At 43.3% G+C, this 21,592-nt stretch overlaps 1 protein-coding gene across 10 annotated transcripts; it reads left to right on the forward strand.

Moving 5' to 3' along the window:
- The first annotated feature begins 470 nt into the window (after nucleotides 1-470).
- Nucleotides 471-21,493, forward strand: EEF2KMT (eukaryotic elongation factor 2 lysine methyltransferase). 10 transcript variants are annotated; one of them, XM_073362537.1, is made up of 9 exons: nucleotides 471-762; nucleotides 3,775-3,975; nucleotides 7,519-7,581; nucleotides 10,685-10,765; nucleotides 11,022-11,123; nucleotides 11,322-11,455; nucleotides 12,101-12,408; nucleotides 14,970-15,119; nucleotides 17,502-21,492. In XM_073362537.1, the coding sequence occupies exons 1-9, from the start codon at nucleotides 670-672 to the stop codon at nucleotides 17,675-17,677; spliced, it is 1,308 nt and encodes a 435-aa protein (XP_073218638.1). In that variant the 5' UTR covers nucleotides 471-669; the 3' UTR covers nucleotides 17,678-21,492. The 10 variants fall into 10 exon arrangements, 8 of the variants coding, with proteins under 8 accessions (XP_073218638.1, XP_073218644.1, XP_073218643.1 ...); XR_012161163.1 differs by having other exon boundaries at nucleotides 477-762; nucleotides 15,020-15,119; nucleotides 17,502-17,587; XR_012161162.1 differs by lacking the exon at nucleotides 17,502-21,492 and adding an exon at nucleotides 15,830-15,919 and having other exon boundaries at nucleotides 478-762; nucleotides 15,020-15,119.
- The last annotated feature ends 99 nt before the right edge of the window (nucleotides 21,494-21,592 follow it).

Below are 21,592 nucleotides of genomic sequence, written 5' to 3' on the forward strand. Positions count from 1 at the left end.
ACATGGGAACATGAGGGCACAGAGCCACGCAGGGACGCGGGTGACATGGGAAGACGAGGACACAGAGCCACGCAGGGATGCAGGCGCCAGGCCTGACATGGGAACACGAGGACACAGAGCCACGCAGGGACGCAGGCGCCAGGCCTGACATGGGAACATGAGGGCACAGAGCCACGCAGGGACGCGGGTGACATGGGAAGACGAGGACACAGAGCCACGCAGGGATGCAGGCGCCAGGCCTGACATGGGAACACGAGGACACAGAGCCACGCAGGGACGCAGGCGCCAGGCCTGACATGGGAACACGAGGACACAGAGCCACGCAGGGACGCAGGCGCCAGGCCTGACATGGGAACACCCGCACCCTGCAATGGGGACACAGAGCCAGGCTCCAGGCCGTGCCTTGGGGACACCCACGCCCCAGGGATCTGGTGAAACTGGCCGCATCGTCCCCAAAGCGGGGCGGGGGCGGGGGCGGGGGCGGGGCGGCGACTGGTGCCGCCCCCGTCTGGTCCGAGGCCTGGGCCGCAGCGGAGCCCGTGTCGCTCCCCGCCCCCGCAGGACGGGAGCGGGGGTGGTGTCTGCCCGGCAAGAGGCGATCACCCGAGGCCGGGGACGCGGCCTGCCCTGAGGGGACGGCGGGACCCGGCTGAGCCGGGCTAGCGAGCGATGGATCCCGCGGCGGAGGAAGCCCGGCACCTGGGGCTCCGCTTCCAGCGCGGCTTCCTGGCCGGCAGGCAGCTCGGCGCCTTCCCCTGGCCGGTGAGTCGGAGGCGGGCGCCCCGACACCAGCCCGCGGCCCGGGAGTGGATGGGGAGAGGCCGCTCGCTGCGGAGAGGGGGCGGCAGGGGCCGCGGGGAGGGGCTGCCTGGGGCGGGTCCATGTGAGGGGCGGGCGGCAGCTGGGTCAGCCTGGCCCCGGAGTCCAGGGCTACCCAGTCGTGGCCCCGGAGCCGCCCGGGCCTGGTGATCTGGGGCAGCCCAGTCCTGGCCCCAGGAGCCGCCCGGTGCCTGGGCCGGGTGATCCGGGGCCCACAGGTGCTGCTGCACCCCCTGGCTTGAAGTGGTGTCCATCGTATACAGGGTTTACAGGTTGGTTCAATAGCTCTCAGCTCCCCCACTCTACACACTCTTCCAGCGCCCCGGTGTGGGGCTGCCCAGTCCTGGCCCCCAGCAGCAGCAGCCTCCCCCTTCTCTGACTCCTCTTACTGCGTTCGCCCGTGAAGAGTGCAGTGCTGGGGCGAGCCCGGCTAGCCAGAGCCCTGCTTGCCGGCTGTGCAAACACCTTAGCTCCCCGCTCTGCCAAGCCACCTCTGGCCTGCCGTGCCACTGGTACAATCTCAGGGCTGGAAGGGACCTCCGGAGGTCATCTAGTCCAACCCCCTGCTCAAAGCAGGACCAAGCCCCACCAAATCAGGATGTTCTGGAAATGGGCTGCCCCCTGATGGACCTGCTGCTCCCACCTGGTTTATTGCTACTGTTGGGAAAAGAAAATTAAATGATGTAAAAATTCTCATCTCATTCAGCAAAATAAGCTCCTTTCTCCTACTTGAGGTGAAGCTGGTGGGCTGTGATTTTGAGACCTGTCATCTTTGAAAAGTGATCCTGATTTCAAAATCAGAAACAGTTCTGTGAGTAGGGGCACTAAAATGGCTTTTATAATGGGGCTGCCGAAAACCATTGAACAAAAGTCCTTTAGGTGCATTCAGTTGCTATTAGCAAAAAGAAAAGGAGGACTTGTGGCACCTTAGAGACTAACCAATTTATTAGAGCATAAGCTTTCGTGAGCTACAGCTCACTTCTTCAGATGCATATCGTGGAAACTGCAGCAGGCTTTATATATACACAGAGAATATGAAACAATACCTATTCCCACCCCACTGTCCTGCTGGTAATAGCTTATCTAAAGTGATTTCCAGCACAAATCCAGGTTTTCTCACCCTCCACCCCCCCACACAAATTCACTCTCCTGCTGGTGATAGCCCATCCAAAGTGATAACTCTTTACACAATGTGCATGACAATTAAGCTGGGCTATTTCCTGCATAAATCCAGGTTCTCACATCCCCCCCACCCCCATACACACACAAACTCACTCTCCTGCTGGTAATAGCTCATCCAAACTGACCACTCTTCAAGTTAAAATCCAAGTTAAACCAGAACATCTGGGGGGGGGGTAGGAAAAAACAAGAGGAAACAGGCTACCTTGCATAATGACTTAGCCACTCCAAGTCTCTATTTAAGCCTAAATTAATAGTATCCAATTTGCAAATGAATTCCAATTCAGCAGTTTCTCGCTGGAGTCTGGATTTGAAATTTTTTTGTTTTAAGATAGCGACCTTCATGTCTGTGATCGCGTGACCAGAGAGATTGAAGTGTTCTCCGACTGGTTTATGAATGTTATAATTCTTGACATCTGATTTGTGTCCATTAATTCTTTTACGTAGAGACTGTCCAGTTTGACCAATGTACATGGCAGAGGGGCATTGCTGGCACATGATGGCATATACCACGGTAAACATCTGATGAAGTGAGCTGTAGCTCACGAAAGCTCATGCTCAAATAAATTGGTTAGTCTCTAAGGTGCCACAAGTACTCCTTTTCTTTTTGTGGATTTGTGCTGGAAATCACTTTAGATAAGCTATTACCAGCAGGACAGTGGGGTGGGAATAGGTATTGTTTCATATTCTCTGTGTATATATAAAGCCTGCTGCAGTTTCCACGATATGCATCTGAAGAAGTGAGCTGTAGCTCACGAAAGCTTATGCTCTAATAAATTGGTTAGTCTCTAAGGTGCCACAAGTCCTCCTTTTCTTTTTGCGAATACAGACTAACACGGCTGTTACTCTGAAACCTGTCAGTTGCTATTGTTACTGCAAGCTGGCCCTCCTGGTTACTGTGCTCTGTGGGGTTGTTTTTTAGAGTTGGGAAATAGCCATACAAAAGTTGGGGTTTTTTAAGGTGTGCTGGTGTCACTAGTCCCAGCTGTTGTCCTAGCAGAGAGGAAGGATGGTCCAGGGATTAGGACACTTTTCAAGAATTTGGGAGACCTGGGTTCAATTCCCTGCTTTGCCACAGACTTCTTGCGTGATCTTAGTCAAATCACTCGGCGTCTCAATGGTGATAGTACTGCCCTACCTCCTAGAGGTGTTACAAGCATAAATACATTAAAGATTCTGAGGTGCTCATAAGTACTTAAAGTAAATTGGTGTGCATATCTCTGAGTTGAAGATTGTTTTCTAGTAATTTAGTGTTCTGAATGAGTTGATCATGAGACACACTACACAACTGTCATCAACATCAACAGCTTTTCTCTTCACTCCAAACACTGTTGATCACACTGAGCATTCATTGCATTGGACTGTTTGTACCTGGAAAAAGCCAACCAAACTCTGCTCACTATAGAAGTATATCTTAAGCAAATATTATATGGGTATTTAAAAAAAGAAAAATACCCATTAAATTAAAAATGGAAAGAACCTGAAAGAAGTGCCTGGCACACCTGGATGTCATAGGAAAAACTAGAACTGTACCAGTGAAACCAAGATATATGGTCACTATGTTTTTGCAGCTTGCTTGGACAGTCTGCCTTTTCTTCCTCTTTTCAGCTTTGCTTTTATAGCATCTGAGGAATCTGCACCACAGAAAGGCCTGGGATTGTGAAACAGAATTCTGTTGGATTCATGAGTGAAACAGCTCTGATTTCATTCCATAGAGGGCAGTGACATGCACACACTAGCCAACTCAATAGCTTTATTTTACTTTTTTAAACCTAGGGTATGTCTTCATTACCCGCCGAATTGGCGGGCAGCAATCGATACAGCAGGGATCGATTTATCGTGTCTAGTCTAGACGCAAAAAATCGACCCCCCCCCCAACACTCTCCTGTCGATTCCTGTACTCCAGCGCCGCGAGAGGCGCAGACAGAGTTGACGGGGGAGCAGCAGCAGTTGACTCACCGCGGTGAAGACACCACGGTAAGTCGATCTAAGTATGTCGACTTCAGCTATGTTATTCTTGTAGCTAAAGTTGCATAACTTAGATCGATCACCCCCCTCCCCCCCTCCCAGTGTAGACCAGGGCAGAGAGAGAGAGAGAGTGTGCGTGTGTCCCCTCTTTGATCCCGTGGAGTTCTCCATAGGCCTATAAACAGTCAGATTTAAAAATTGTATTAAAGCTAATGTTAAAAAGTTATATAGTACACAGGTTAGGAAAAGAGTGTCTGTACATCTGGGTATAGATCATAGATTATCCACAAATACAAAGTTTATTTTAAAAGTCATAAGATACATATCGCACATAATCAGCAATAACCCAAATGTAGATGAATATATTTAACAATACATTTTAGATATTAGCATCCAAGTATTCGGGTACATCACTCATGAAAAGTTGTACAGAGAGTTGGTTGTGGAAAGCAAAATATACCAATGAGTGAAGATTGTCCCTCAGTAGTTGAGAATTTAGGGTAGGTTGTCCATTAGAAAATACAATCCATCAAGGAAGTATTTCAGTTACTTTCCGATTTCACTTTTCATTGGCACTCCAGCTCATCTCTCCTGGTATTGCCGATGTCCAGTGATGTGTTCTATGTAGATGTTCCTCGACCACCTGATGACATCCAACACCATGAGTTGCCGCATCAGCTGGGCATAGCGCTGACTAATTCTGCATTCTCTCAACACTCGCTCGTTACTGGGGTCCCATCCGCCCCGGGCTCCGACGATCAGCATGTGTGTCTGAATCTGGTAACACTTAGCTCTCAAGCTTTCGGCCAGAGGGGTGTATTTTACTACTGTGATAAAGAACCATCTACACCAGAAGTACACCTACTTAGGCAGACAGCTACTAAATTGTGTTACACAAAATTCTTCAGTCTCTAAACTTTCTTTTGTATATGAGAGAGTACTGGCAAAATAAGCTTCTGTTTTTGATTGGCTCAATCACTTATGATAACATGTTTAAACTTATGTCCTGGACGTTTGTGAATTTAGCCTAATTTCAATGGTTGGCCCTTTTAGTATAGCTATTTTGGAATTCTTCACATTTATATTTTCAACCTGTTTAAATACTGACAGAAACATGTGCAAACTACTCCTTCTCAGCACTGATGGAATCAACATTACCAACAACCAAATGTTTCTAACTTTAAGATGATTAAGTAATGTTCGGAGACCTGTTATCAGGTGTCATCCATGGCTCACCATTATAGTTTTCATGAAATTTAAGCCAAATTGTTGACCCTACTTTTTTTCATGTAATAGTTCCCGTTATCTGTGGCTAAAGCACAACAGCCAGACAGATTCAGAATAGTCATGTTTGTTGCAGGCACTGATGCACTATTTTAGTGAACAATTTATTCACTTTCCATGATTATTCACCAGACCAACAAAACACTCAGAAAGTAAGTATTAGGCAATTTCTCGGGAAAATTATATATAAATGTAGCCTTCACCTTTGAACACTGTGGACACAATTTGATCTGAAATATGCTTACAATTAACTTTGCTGGGAATAGTAATAATTACAAGATGTCTGATAGTAAATATGCATCTAAAATTTGTCTCGGGTCTCAACATTAACTATAAGGTATACAATCTAGAATATCCCCATATTTACAGGTATTTAAAGTTTATCTGGTACACAGCAGAATTCAGAGGATATGGGCCCCATCATAGCTGAATAGTCTGATTTGTCAGAAAGTATTTAAGAAATATGCTACTGAGACCCAGAGATCTAAATCAACCCTTAGTTCACTGTGACAGACCTAAAGATGGGTTTGCTCCTGAACTCTGTGAGTAGGGGGGCTTAGATGACTCTAAGAGTTTGCAGTGTGAGGCCATCATTAAGGCTAAAGATTCTTCCAACAAATCCTAGGAGCTGCCACATCAGATATTGAGATTTGAAGTGAAAAGTTGTCAGGGCACTTTCATAGTCTCCTTACTTTTATTTTGTAGATGACAGAAAAAAGGTAAATTAAGTATAGTATCCTCACAGAAGGGCACAAAACATAGGATTCATGTTGTTCTGCCATCTATCATCAGAATGAAGAGACAAGAAAAATCCAGATGTGTCTTAAGAATTTTCCTTTCCATTTCTGTTATTTGACATAGAGAAGGAGGAGATGCAAACCTTGGGACCTGTTCAGCACATGCATGGGCCAGATGATCAAGCAATGTAAATCAGTTTTAACTCTATTGATTTCAGTGTAGCTAGTTTATACCAGGCAACAATCTGGCCCCATATACCTCAGTAGTGACTCCAAATATTAAAACTAAAGATTGTTGACTGCAGTGATTCTGCAACAAAATCCCTCAATTTACAAGCTAATTCCACAGTACAAATAACGCTCATTCGGAGGATTTTTTTTCTTTCCTAAAATGGCTGTGCTTCATGGTCTAATTCATCTGTTCATAGCATCTGGTATTAGAGCAAAGCTAATTTCAGAAAATCAATTCACCATAGAATATTTGCAGTATGTTCAGAATGGTGCTTTGGCAGCTCCTGTTATGAGTTTATTAGTATAGAATAAAGAATGCCTGAGTTTAGCAGACAGTGGGTGTCACCACTCATTCCTCTTGAACCCTCTGTGTTTCAGTTGCAATGTGCTGTAGTGTCACTTTTCAGACATCAGCCTCAATATACATTGACCCTTTTGCAGTAAAGTAAGTTTTTTCTCAGAACAATTTCCCTGTAGGAGGATTTGCAGTTTACAGACCGCAGTGTTTTGAAACAATTCAGGACATCTGTTTACTTCACTATCTAGTGAGTTTTACTACTGTTGATTTCACCATTTATACGTTCCTCTGTGAACCATTTTCTCCGCATTTCAACCACTAATGAAGGGCCAAAAACCCACTTGCCTTACTTGCCTTATTTACACAAATGGTCCCATGGACTTCAGTGGAACTAGTCATCTGAGTAAGGTGAGCAGGTTTGGCTAGAAATGGATCAATGAAAAAAGGCTGAAGAAATATAACTGGCCACTGAGGTTATATTGAAACAGCACTCTTAGTTATAAGATTTCTGTTAAAGACAATTAATGCAATAAATCTATGTGGGGGATATAGTGTCTAGCAACAGGCAGATTTTGTTCTTACTTCGATGCCAAGATTTCCAATGTCTGGAGAGATACTCAGCTCTCCTCTTGGAGAAGGGAAGATTTAATATTTCTCACCTCATTGGGGTGGGAGCTTTGTACATTAGTGTGGGAGGGCTGACTGATTAGTCATCTGGTCTTCACCTTTGTTTTTTACTTTCCTCATTCAATTAATAATAATTATGTATTTGTATTGCAGTAGCAGCTATATACATTATAGATTATGTTAATATTATGGCTTACAGAAGGCTCTTTATTACTTCTTTATTTCCTACCATCTGGGTGTGATTTATTTATTTTTAATCACAAAGCAAGTAACATACTCTGTTAAAGGAGTTTTCACCAGTTTGTGGTGTTCAAACGTGGTAATGGAATAGCATCCTGGAATATTTCTCAACTTTTTTCCCCTCCTTTTGTGTAGGAACTTGAAAAAAAATTAAAGAGTTCATCAGATGCCTTGCTACTACTGGATATTTTGCAGAAGGTAAAATATGTTATTTTAATATAATCAGATTTCAATACATATCATAGAACAGACTAGAACTATTCTAAAGATACGATGCCACCTAGTGTAATGAAAACTATTGCATCGTATTCTTTTTAAATTGTATTTAAAAAACAGTAAGGGAGTCAGATCTAATACTAATCTCTGTGTTTACCAATAGAATAGCAGATTTTCTTTTATTCCTGTTATGTAACTATCCTTCATAGACAAGGGAGTTGGAACACAAGAAACCCATGTTTTTATTTATTTTGAAATTTGAGAAATGGTTAGAGACTGTAGTGTTCATGCAAAGTGTCAAACACTGAATTTCCCTATTGATTCATAGAGGCAATATAGTGAGAGGTGCAGCAGTATAAACTTCCCAGAATACTCCGCCAGTGTGCTTTAACCTTGACGTGAGGGGCCATCTCTAAGGATAAGAGGGTTAATTCACTCTCCATTCCCATTCAGTCCTTTGCTGCGTCTGAGGCTACAATAAGAATGCCAGCTAGTACCAGTTTAGGGGCGTGGGATGGGTTGTGATGTGAATTCTGTTCAGTAGGTCTTGGGCTGAGACCATTGTCTCCTTTCCCATGAGTAGGGTCCTACCAAATTCACGGTCCATTTTAGTCAATTTCACAGTCATAGGATTTTTAAAATAGTAACTTTCATGATTTCAGCTATTTAAATCTGAAATTTCACAGTGTTGTAATTGTAGGGGTCCGGGGGTGGGGGGTTGCAAGATTATTATAGAGGGGTGCAGTACTGCTACCTTTACTTCTGTGTTGCTCCTGCTGGTGGCTCTGCCTTCAGAGCTGGGCAGCTGGAGAGCGGTGGCTGCTGACTGGGAGCCAGGGTCTGAAGGCAGAGCCTCCGCCAGCAGCAGCGCAGAAGTAAGGATTAGGGATGTAAATAGCATTTTAAAAAATAACCATTTAAACTATTAAAATTGTATCAGCGAAGGTTTAACTGTTAATGAGTTCACAACGTAGGTGCAGGAACTAGGGGTGTGGGGGCTGCTGCAGCATTCCCACATTTTACCCACGGTCCCAGCTGCCAGCCCCGCACCCGTGAGTTGGCCCCTGGGGGTCCCAGGGCTCCAGCCCCGCACCTGCCCCCACCTGTGGCCCCAGCTTCATCCCTCTTAGTGTTTACTGAATACATTATTGGTAAGACTAATGCTTATCAGTTAACCGGTAACATTTTACATCCCTAGTAAAGATGGCATGGTATGGTATTGCCACCCTTACATCTGCACTGCTGCTGGCAGGGCGCTGCCTTCAGAGCTGGGCACCTGGCCAACAGCCACCCCCTCTGGCCGCCCTGCTCCGAAAGCATCACAGAAGTAAGGGTGGCAATATCACAACCCCCCTAAGCTAACCTTCTGACCACCCCCCTGCAATTCCCTTTTGGGTCAGGACTCCCAATTTGAGAAATGCTGGTCTCTCCCATGAAATCTGTATAGTACAGGGTAAAAGCACACAAAAGACCAGATTTCACGGAGGGAGACCAGATTTCACGGTCCATGATGTGTTTTTCATGGCCGTGAATTTGGGAGGGCCCTACTCATGAGTGATAAACAGTTGTGATATCTTCTAGCACTGGCTGGATCTGAACTGGCAACCTGGAAGTGAAAGGCTGTTCATCTCTCTCCCAAATCTGTGAGATTGCTAGTCTCCCACAGTCGCCTTTTAATTTAAATCGGAACATACAAAAAGGCAGTAATTGCTTTCAGTGGGCTTGTGCCCTCTGATCAGTTGCATTAAAACAGTTACAACTCTGTCTTATTTTTTTAACTATCAAGTATTGGGCTTTTAGAGCTGGTGGAAAGTTTTCAAAATAGCAATTAATTTTCAATACAAAAAAATCAAGAAAAAGCTCTAACTTCAATTTTTCTTACAGGCTGTTCGTGACATATATTGTCTATTGACTGATAGTGTGTCTTCGTGTGTATGGAAATAGGGTACTACATCCTCACGTGTGGTACAAATACTGGGAACACGAAGCTACTCCCATTTCCTGTCTATCACATGATTGCAGTTCACTCCCTACTTGCTTCATAAAGGATAGAATATCAAGTACTTCTCCACAGCCTTTAGTATCAAATTCTTGTCATATTGTCACAGTGAACACCTCCTTCTGAACAAAAGTGTGTTCCCAACTCTGGGGCACAATGGGCCTCAAGTCCTATGTATTGATCGCCTTCCACATGTGGAACCCCTGACTGAGATGCCCACATGTAGGGAGAGCACAGCTTTGGAGTCAGGGTCCATCATGTCTAGCCGAGTGCAGAATTCAGCCTAGGCCACTTATATAAAGGGAACTGTAACTATTAAGAGTACATTAAGGGACCTAATTCACCATAACATAGTTGTTGGGGCTAATTGAAGAGCTGAAGTGACCTAACTTGCCAACTTTTCATTTGCTGGAGGACCAGTGTGACTAACACTTTCTCAGTGAACATTGCCTTGATTCAAAACAAAGGGTAGACGTGTGGGGAGAGTCTCTTTCCTGAGTCCAGGATGGAGCTAGAGTGAGTATATGTACACAGAAAGAAAAGGAGTACTTGTGGCACCTTAGAGACTAACCAATTTATTTGAGCATAAGCTTTCGTGAGCTACAGCTCATTTCATCGGATGCATCGGATTGCGAATACAGACTAACACGGCTGTTACTCTGAAACCTGTCTATATGTACACAAGCTGGGAATGGCTCCCAGCTCCAAGTGCAGATGGAGCAGTCCCGTTTATTTATTTATAGGGATGGGGCCTGGAAGAAAAATTAGAGGAAAGAGCCACTCAGACTCATTTTCCTTTCAGTTTTACTGTTTATTTTTGGGGGGCAAAGTTGAGGATGTGTGGCTCCCTCACATCTGTGACCGGCTGGGGGTACCAGAATTCACTGCAGGAATGTACATGGAATTTGTTTTTCCAGCTGAGTATCAAATAGCTTAGCTGCAAGTTGAAATCACCCAGCATTCCCAAGATACAAAGTGAACCGAGCAAATTGGTAGCTATCTTTTCCTCCCCTGTTCCTTCAGTGCCTCTAATAAAATCCTCACCTGGTAGCTGGTTGGTCTGCAGGTGTTGTTTTATCATTTCAGACTATTCTTCACCCCTTATGCCTGAAATATCCCCCTTCCTTGAAGTACAGAAGATGCTTCATATCTGAACTCATTAAAAAGGTAGTGTTGGGATTATATATTGCTTGGCACTCTTTTTCCATTCAACCTGTTATTAAAAGTAACTTGAAAATATGTTTTTTGCAGTATTGGCCCAGGCTCGGCTGATCATTTATTATAACAAAAATTAGCATTAAATGCATATGTTATGGTTAAAGATGGAATAAATGGTATTTGACTATGTGTTCATTGCCTGTGTTTCGTTAATAATATCTGGAGATCTGAAGTTCTTCACTGATCTCTCTTCTCTTTCCCACAGCATGAGTCCGTAGCAACCGAACCCCTGGATGAATTGTATGATGTACTAGCAGATATTTTAAATAAAGAAGAATCTACCAACTGTTATAAAAGCTACTTACTGGTAAAAGCTAATATCATCTTCATGGTTATATGTCCTTTTTTATCGTTTAAACTGAGCCATAACTGGTTTAAAAATAAAACCCAGAAACCCCAAGTGTAAAATACTTCTTACCTTCTCCCAGACGCTAATGTTGATTTAAAATTGTGAAATGTGGTGGCCATGCCAATGCATCTTTCTTTCCCTGCGTGTGTTTTCTAGCCCACAGGAGACTCTGTTACACTTTCTGAGACGGTGGCAATAATCTCACAGGGAACCACAGGACTAGTCACATGGGATGCTGCTCTTTATCTTGCTGAATGGGCAATAGAGAATTCTGCCATTTTCAATAACAGGTAATGGAGCTCTAGTTACATGAAATCACAGCTAGAAAACTGGGGGCACAGAGTTAACTTAAATGTTTTCATTCATATTATAAATGAGTTACATGACAGTAGTTTGGCATTATACTATATATGCCCCTAATATAACTAAGAACTGTAACAATGCATATTTTTAAAATCCAAGACAAAAACTCCAACTCAGGTATCCATAACCCTCAGGGGAGAGGGGGGGAGTATAAATTTCCCTTGTCCAAAACACTTTTAAATCATCAAGTAATAAGGAAATCATAAAATACTTGGCAGTCCAAGGAGGTATAACTAGGAGGATAGTATGAAATTTAACAAGATAACATTTTAGTCTGGATATATGCATAATATACCGCAGGGCACAGTCCTGTATTGGTCCCCAGGAGATGTTAATTTTATTCATATTTTCACTCTCTAATTGCTATTATTATAATTGAATCCTAATTATTTTTCATTCCTGATACTTATTTGAAGCAAAGACTGGAATCTGGGTAGTTTATTCAAGAATCACTGAAATCATTTACAGCTAGTTTCGCTCTTAGGTGCATACATTTCTATTGGTTTTGATTCCGTAACTGAATCTTGTCTAGATCCATGTGTAAATACTGATTTTAATCCATTAACCTTCAGGACTGTCTTGGAATTAGGAAGTGGGATTGGCCTCACAGGAATTGCAATCTGTAAAACCTGTAATCCTAAGACATATGTGTTTAGTGACTACCATCACTGTGTTCTTGAGCAACTGAGAGAAAACATCCATTTAAATGGCTTTGTTCTGGAGTCTGAAACTGAGAATCACACTAAAATGCAATCCCAAAGCCAGAGGGCAGAAGTGATGGATTTACAAGGACCAAAAATAACAGTTGCAGAACTTGACTGGGATTCTGTTGCAGAGGAACAACTTTCAGAGCTTCAAGCTGATGTTGTCATTGCAGCAGGTACAGTACATTTCTGATCGCATCTCACTGTGATGAAATAACAATAGAAATGCAAAAATAATAATTACTGAACTTTATTCAGTCAAGATGACTGGTCAGTCAACTGCAAATTCTGAAATGTGAGGGGTGTAATTCTGCCTTATTTTACCATCCTGTCTTCATCTCAATATTCAGTGGTTGTTTACTCATCCTTGAAAAGCAATTTATTTCTCTTTTGTCACTTCTTCTGTTTTAAAATTGGAGGTGAATTCCACGTTTCCAGAGCACCGCTGGCTGGCACTCTCAACAAGGATAGTGCATATTAAAGAAATTTTACTTTTACAGCACTTGCTCATCTGATAATGTTAAGGAGTTTAATAGTAAATCTAATAATACTAAGTCTAACAATACTAGGGGCTTGTCTAGACAAAGTGTGTGGCAAGCGGGGGTGTAAATCTACAACATGCACTTACTGTGTCCCTACTACCACACACTAAAAGTTCCCAAGTGAGCTTTGATGTACCCCGGTTTCAAAGTCAAATACAGCGAAGTGAACTACAGAACTTTTAATGTGTGGTAGCAAAGTCCACATGGCTAGAGGGCAGCACACTCTGTGCAATGTAGAGTCACATGTCACCTTGCCACACACCAACTGTTCTTCTAGACAAGCTCCAGAGCTGCACAGATGTAGCTGAAGGCAGAATTTCAGCCCATTTTTTGGGTGTGTGTGAACTAAGCAAGCTGCTTAAGAGTTCAGGTGAGGTGCTGAAAGGTGTGTGAGGACTGATACAATGTATCACGTGTAGACCATTAGCCATAAAAAGATGTTTATTCCATAAAATTAATGATCATAGATATCTAATCTATTACACGGGACTCTGAAAACGGCCTAACTTGAGCTCATAAAAACAAGGAAATTTAAAGTTTAGGATAAAGTGTTATGCTCGGTATGTCTAGATAGCACGGTTCATATTTTTATTAGGTTAAATCCAGTGTGACTGATCTCTTTGACCATTGGCCCATACACAGGTCTTGGCTTTTGGATGCCCTAGTTGTACATCACAGGGATTACACTGAAATGACCAACTCCTGAACATCAGGGCTCATAACTGAAAGACCAGTAGAAAATTGCAGAATCAGAATGTTAATTTGTGAGATTGACACTTGTGATACTTCAAGGGGCAGTTTTTACATTGTTTCATCAGGGTTTCCACCCTTAGAAATTATTCCAGAATCAACCAACTGTAATTTAACTCCTGGCCTTTGCAATGAGGTGTTGCAATGTGAGCTGCTTTCAATTCAGTTGCAACCTGAGAAGGCCAAATCTGTAAAATCCACAAGTGCAGACCATTTTTCCCCCTTCACCAGCACTCTGCATAGTAGTAAGGGTTAAATATCCTTTGCAGGATCAGGACCTAATTTTCTTTTTACTTATTTGTGCACCAGCTTCACTGAAGGGCAATTCAGTAAAGTGGAGAGGTCTGTTTAAAAAAACACTTCTTAAAAATCCTTTGATAGTTGGAATCTGGAGTGAACCTCTTCACCCACCAGCATTAAAGCAATCTTTAAAACAGGTTGTGATAATCCATCCGTACCAGCACTCTCTCTCGCCTCAGGTACGCACACTTGCAGGCCCCACCAGCCACCACAGCAGTTCTTTCAACCCAATGCCACTCCAGTCAAGGCTCTTCTATCGGTTCACAGGGTTATCACCTCACCCCCACCAAACATCAACAGAAAGGCCATGAGGAATAACATGAAACAGCCTCATGTGATTCCTTTTCACCCATTGTTTGTCCCAGCCTTTCCGCAGACTTCTACTCTTCTTCTCCCTGAAGGGAGGACGCTAGCTCTTTGATAGGCCCAGGGCCTTTGCTTCCTGGCATCTTCTTATCAAAATAAACCTTTAATAGTCTTTGCCATCCAACACAAACTCCTAAAAGCTCAGCCGTGCCAGAACCCCTTATCCAGACAGGTCTATCTCTAGTGCCAAGGAGAACTAGCTAAATCCTGCTTGTTTTATATTATCTTCTCAGGCCAGGTCTACGCTACAGACCTAGGTCAGTATAACTACATCGCTCTAGGGTGTGAAAAATCCACACCCCTGAGCAACGTAGTTATACCAACCCACTCCCCCCCTGTAGACAGTGCTATGTCAACAGGAAAGCTTCTGCCGTCAACATAACTACTGCCTTTCAGGAAGGTGGATTAACTACGCTGATGGGAGACGCTTTCCCATTGCCATAGGAGTGTCTTCACTGAAGAGCTACAGCAATGCAGCTGCACCAGTGCAGCGTTTTAAGTATAGGCCTACCCTCAGTCTCCACCCCAGCTGAGTGTAATAAATGACTCGTCAGTCACAGGTACATTCCCTCTGGTCTACATGGGCTCCCCTGAGGAGCTGGTCCCTAGTCATAGGGGCTGGTCCTGGTTCCCTTTTTAAAGGGCCATGTTCCCATAATACAGGTCAAATTCTCATCTTAAATTACTTGACCGTGCCTCCATTTAATCCTTTTATTTTGTATTTTTAGTCTGCTTTTTGTTTTGTTTATAAATATACAAACCCTTTCCTTTTTATGTAGATGTGGTGTATGATCCCCAGATAACTTTATCCCTTATTGGTGTCCTGCAGCAACTTTCCATTTCCAAAACTGTTGGAAAACCACCTGAGATCTACATTGCCTTCACAGTTCGTAATCCAGACACTTATCACCTCTTCCAGACTGAACTCGGTAAGAGTTATGCTGTATATATGCCATGATAGGTTTGGACTTCTTCCCAGTTACTTAATCTTGTTACAGAGCTGAAGACAGCAATCTTTGATGGTGGGCATTGCTTTAGTTAAGGTTCCAGTACACCAGCTGAATCCTGTGGGGTCTGAATAGGAGAAACAGTCTGCCCCCCATAGAGCTGATTTCAGGAATGGGGCCTCTTTTTACTGTGTCCTAATGAGACTAATATTTGCTACATTGCCTCCTCAAAATGAATTGCAAGCTTGGTGACCGCTAGCCAAGCAGATAATGAGGGTTAATAATAACAGTAAATAATCATCTGTGCTCTAATGTTGTACAGGTAGCATTCCAGCTGAACCCTAAAACTGAGGCTTTGACCATATAGACAGGGTCATATACAATTAAATTGTGGGCGGGGGGAGGGAGATGTTTGGGATTTCCCTCACAGCATTCTCAAAATCTAGACTTCTACAGAATACAAGCTGGATGTGTGGTCCTTCAGAAGTGGGTAATTAATAAAATGATGCTGAATATATGGCACAAGCATGTAATAGAAATCTCTTTAAATTACTTACCGTGAATATTTGTGTCTCTTGCTTTCACTGCCTACTAATGATCCATTATTACAAGATTTGGCACACGGTAGTATGTATGTTTTGTATTTTACTACGCAAAAGAGTGATTGTTTTTATTTCTGTTTCTCTATCCAGATAAAGTTGGGATCGGATGGCAGGTTGTTCCTACTCACACAAAGAACCTTTTCCTATATGACCTGCATTCAAACATAACTCTTCTAAAATTACTTGCGTAGACTTTGTAAATCCAATATTACTACTAGACATTTTGACAGACTAAGCATAAGATCTATCATGATCATGACAATGACCTTGAATTCTGGACATGTACTTGAGTGGCAGACTCAGAAAGCAAGTTTAAGCTCTGTACGTTGTCAGTGTGTTTTAGGCCCCAATGCTGCAATTGATAGTGGGTGAGTGGACAGCCTCACCTGTGTGCAGCCCTGCTGCCTCCAGTGTGATTCCTTGGGAGTCCATAGGTTGTCAGGTGCAGGAATGGGGCCTCATTCAGACTGAGATTTTATTCTTCCAGAGGGCACAAGGAAGTAAACTGTAGTGATTCTATGGTGTTGTGATATGCACACATTGGAAATAAGTTTTGTGACACCAAAAATAATGACTCTCTTCCCGGCATGGTGAAATAGAGCAATGAACAATTTAAGTTTATATATTAAAGAATAATTTATATTTGCTATTGTTTTTGAGCCATGATCTGTTCGTTCAGACTTTCTGCAGTGCTTGTCTTCCTGTCACAACTTGAATAATAGAATAGCTACAATAAATGCATTGCTGTTTATACAGTGCCATAGGTTTGCCTGGTTTGAAATATGTCAGGGCGTCAGATTCTGATGTAAATCAGAACTAGCTCCTATTTTACACTGGTGGACATGTGATCAGAATCTAGCCCTGGGGCTCAGTCCTGTGTGGCATGGTGTTCTCTTGGGAAACACGGAGCAGCATCAGCTCTCACTGAAGTTGATGAGTTTTAGGCTGTTCAGCAACTTGGAGCTTCAAGCCACATATTAGACATAACACACCTGAGGAGTCAAACAAACAGCAGGGGATGGGGGAAAAAGAAGGGCAGGGTTTGAATAGAGTCAGAGCCATTTATTTGTTTTGTTGTAGGTGTGTCATAGTGGTTCCAGTTGGGGATGGGAAGGAAAGTTAGAGCAGGGTGGGAATGGAGTAAGTTTAGCTATAGAAGGCCAATTGGAAGCAGGAGTTCTAAACATGGGCTATGCAGGAAAGTGAGGACATTTTGCCCATGAGAAGATGGAGACTGTGCCAGACTCGTGGGGAGAGGGGCACAGGGGGGGTTAACATGACTGAGGGGCAGGTAGGTCTATCTTTGGAAGTATCCTATTTTAAAATTCTATGATCATATAGACAATAAGAAGATCCCATTTCCTTTGCACCACACCAGAAGATGGACAGATAGTGGACTCAGTGAGCCTCCTCCTGCTAATGGAAACTAGGTCAAAAGAATACATTTTCAGCAGGGAACACTTAAACACATACAAAATTTAAGTGCCAACAATATATTTCCCTCCACTACCCAGCCTCCCAAATCTGCTGCTCCCAAGGAGAAAAGACAGACCCTTCAGCATTCCCTAAAGATCACCAAACATGGGCTACATGGGTCTCAGGGGAAGGAGCAAATTCCAAAAGCAACAGCCCCTCCTGGAGAATGCCCTCCAGCAGCACTCAGAGGGTCCAGTTAGGATCAAGACCCCGTTGTGTTAGGTGCTGTACAAAATTTTACAACAAAAATATTTAAAAATCTATTCAACCTTTGCGTCTCTTCCAGGACCAGCGTTGCAGGTTCAGCAATTCCCCTCCTGTCGCAGATGGCATCGCAAATATGGGGTAAAGAACGAAGCACCTTTCCCCACCAGCAGGCGTAAGACATGCCTTCTCCCATTGTCATGGAAACCAAAACCCTCCACAAGGGATTCAGCAGATAGCATTTCAGTTCCATTTTAAATATTTACTGTCCTGAGAAATGGTTACAGTGACTGCACCTCAGGGAATTCTCTTGTGATTAATTACGGCTTTTAAGATCCTTGATTGCTGGCAATGGCTTCACCTCAGCCCTGGTCTACAAGAGGGCGGGGGATAGATCTAAGTTACGCAACTTCAGGTACGTGAAGAACGTAGCTGAAGTCAATGTACTTAGATCGACTTACCGTGGTGTCTTCACTGCAGTGAGTCGACTGCTGCCACTCCCCCATCGGCTCTGCCTGCGCCTCTGGTGGCACTGGAGTACAGGAGTCAATGAGAGAGTGCTCGGGGGTCGATTTATCGCGTCTAAACTAGACACGCTAAATCAATCCCCGCTGGATCGATTGCTGTCCGCCGATCTGGCAGGTAGCGAAGACATACCCTCAGAAAGCTGTTTACGCTCCTTTCTCAAAATTTAAGCTGATATGCACAGATGGAAAGTTGAATCCAGGAAGGAGATAAAAGGGGATAAAACATATCGCTGAGTGGGGCAGTAAACACTTATCTTCAAGCTCTCTCACACCCCAAATTTAAAATCAGCTTTGCTGTTGTCTATCATGCTGGGATCTTCTATTGGAAATCCCCATCTGGAATCTTTCACCACTACATTCTCTCAAAAAGAAAACACTGACAAATGGAGGACATGAATGATATGACGAAACATTTCGCCCTTGACACTTTTTTCTTTTTAAAATAAAGTATATATCAACTCCACCCAGACTCTAATCTTCCACACTTCAGGATACTGTTATATATATATGCACATATACCGGCAAACAAACACCAATAGGAAGAGTGCTTGAGCCTGTTTGTAGGAAGAGACATTCCAAACCTGGAAGAGAAAACCATTTGAAGACCTGGCCAGAGGGCCAAGTCAGGAGGAGGACACTAGTTCCCGGAGCAAGAGGCCCTGCAGAGCTGAGAGAGAGAGGAGTGACAGCGTGCAACTGCAGGAAGGGACGTCGACCTCATGAGCTAATCTCTAGAGTGGCCAGAACCAGGCACCATCCCTGTGCTGAGTGGACCACCCTATCACAAGGCTTAACCTATTTCATTTTTACATCAGAGAAAATAGGATATTCCCATCACTCTAGGCAAAATTCTGGTTTTAAGTTGCGTATATTGGGTCTTCAATGACACTTTGTCTTTATTGACTCAAATGCTCCATCCATTCATTGGAATCAGTTTTCGATGGAGACTCTCCAATCTGCAGGGCTGTTTCACTGACAGGAGGGTGAAGATGGAGGGAAGTCATTTTTTTCTTGTTCCAATTCCATAAATACCGTCTCTGACTTTTTCCTTATTCCCCATCACCTACATCAATACTCATCTTCAGGAACCAGGCCAAAGACCACTGAAGTACAGTAGATGAAAATTCATTTATAGATTTTTAAGGTCCAGAGACCATTAGATCATCTAGGCTGACCTGTATAGCACAAGCCATAGAACTGCACCCAGTCACCCCTCAACTGAGCCCAATAACTTGTGTCTGACTAAAGTACATCTTCCAGAAAGGCACAAGAGACGGAGAATCCACCACTTCCTTGGGTACTTGGTTCCAATGGTTAATCATCCTCATTGTTAAAAAATTGTGCTTTGTTTCTAACTAATGTGAATTTTTTTGGTTTCAGCTTCCATCCACTGGTTCTTGTTACGCTCTTCTCCGCTAGACTAGAAACTCCTTTAGTAACCTAGTATTTTTGCCCCTGAAGGTACTTAAACACAAAGCAAGGGCTTTGTGGCAGCATTTTAACAGGGCTGTGTAGTTGCAGCACCAGCGCTGGGAGAGAGCTGCGCTATAAAAAACCCACCTCTCTCAGCACTATAAAAAAAAAATCCATCTCTCTGAGGGGAACAGCTACCAGCGCTGGTGCACTGTCTACAGTGGTACTTGACAGTGCTGAAACTTGAAGCACTCAGGGGGTGTTTTTTCACACCCCTGAGCGAGAAAGTTGCAGCGCTGTAAAGTGCCAGCGTAGCCAAGCCCCAAGTCATCTCTTGAAATGCCTCCCATTGACTTCACTGGGCATTGGATCAGGCCCGAGGCTGGAAAGTTATATGCAGTGGAGGCTCCTCAGGACATGCTGGGTTGGTGCTGGGTGCTTTGCGCTTTGCTTTGAGTCCAACACATCAAGATCTTTACTTGGATGCTACGCATTTGTTTTGACTTCTTCTTCCTTAAAAGATCTAGTTTCCCCTGTCCTCCCTCACATCTCAGCAGTCAACACTGGGCATATGGTAGGGAATGAAATACACTAGCCTTAGAACACTATCTGCTTTCTAGGTGGCTGTATGCAATCTGGAGACTTGGCACAAGGTGGGGGCACTTCTGGGGGGTGGAGGAGTGTGGAAATGAGAGCAAAGCAAAAAGTGAGGCAGAGCAGAGGTGTATGTACACCTAGATACACTGGTGATGTGGCATTATGGCACATAACTATTTCATCCCAGTTTTTTCATAACAATAACATCATAAAGAGCATGTGAACACCACCACCATGCATGTGTGATAATACCAGCAATAAAGATATGTTACAGAGAATGAACATCCAGAAAGCTGATCTGGCATTATGTGCTGTACAAACAGCAAGAAGGATATTGTACAAGCACAGCCAGAGAAAGACTTCAAAAAGCTTGGGGGTTCTGCTACCATAAAGATATAAAAGGAGATATTCAACATTTTCCTGAGGAAGAACAGCCAAGAACATAAGTTATTTTAAAGTTACATTTAAAATAGAATGTTTCTTTATGAGCAAATATTCTTATTCAAAATGAAGAGTGTCTCCCGTTCATGTGGAAGAGCCACCTGTAATTACCCAGAGCAAGCGAAGTGTTCATGCTAGTGACAGAAAATTTAAGCATTATACCATATGTAAAAATCCACAGGAAAGCGACCTTTGCGTTTAAAACTGAAATGGCAAAACTCAGAAAATTCTGAGTTTAGGATTCCTAAAGCAGCCTAAATTCTTTCCCCTTGTATAAGAACATCAGAACAGCCATACCGGGTCAGGCCAAAGGTCCATCTAGCCCAGTATCCTGTCTTCCAACAGTGGCCAATGCCAGGTGCCCCAGAGGGAATGAACAGAACAGGTAATCATTAAGTGATCAAACCCGTCGCCCATTCCCACCTTCTGGCAAACAGAGGCTTGGGACATCATCCCTGTCCACCCAGGCTAATAGCCATTGATGGACCTGTCATCCATGAACTTATCCAGTTCTTTTTTGAGTCCTGTTATAGACTTGGCCTTCACAACATCCTCTGGCAAGGAGTTGCACAGGTAATTTCCTTTTGTTTTAAATCTATGTCTTTTAATTACATCTGGTGACCCCTAGTTCTTGTGTTAGGAGTAAATAACACTTCTTTATTTACTTTCTCCACAATAGTCATGATTTTATAGACCTATCATATCCCCCCTTAGTCATCTCTTTTCCAAGCTGAAATCACAGTCTTATTAATCTCTCCTCATATGGCAGCCGTTCCATAACCCTAATAATTTTTGTTGCCCTTTTCTGAACCTTTTCCAATTCCAATATATCTTTTTTGAGATGGGGCGACCACATCTGCACACAGTATTCAAGATGCGGGCATACCATGGATTTATATAGTGGCAAAATGATATTTTCTGTCTTATTATCTATCCCTTTCTTAATGATTCCCAACATTCTGTTCGCTTTTTTGACTGCCACTGCACACTGAGTGGATGTTTTCAGAGAACTATTCACAATGACTCCAAGATCTCTTTCTTGAGCAGTAACAGCAAATTTAAACCTCAACATTTTGTATGTATAGTTGGGATTATGTTTTCCAATGTACATTACTTTGCATTTATCAACACTGAATTTCATCTGCCATTTTGTTGCCCAGTTACGCAGTTTTGAGAGATCCTTTTGTAGCTCTTC

This window comes from Lepidochelys kempii, chromosome 10 (genome assembly GCF_965140265.1).
Source record: "Lepidochelys kempii isolate rLepKem1 chromosome 10, rLepKem1.hap2, whole genome shotgun sequence".
NCBI classification, from domain to species: Eukaryota; Metazoa; Chordata; order Testudines; family Cheloniidae; genus Lepidochelys; species Lepidochelys kempii.

What these genes read in the sequence shown, in the direction of transcription:
- EEF2KMT (XM_073362537.1), top strand. Translation starts at nt 670, where the DNA reads ATGGATCCCGCGGCGGAGGAAGCCCGGCACCTGGGGCTCCGCTTCCAG. An exon ending in ACCGCGGTGAAGACACCACG is followed by an intron (nt 3,976 to 7,518) that starts GTAAGTCGATCT and finishes CCTTTTGTGTAG; the next exon opens with GAACTTGAAAAAAAATTAAA. An exon ending in CCTCTTCCAGACTGAACTCG is followed by an intron (nt 15,120 to 17,501) that starts GTAAGAGTTATG and finishes CGTCTCTTCCAG; the next exon opens with GACCAGCGTTGCAGGTTCAG.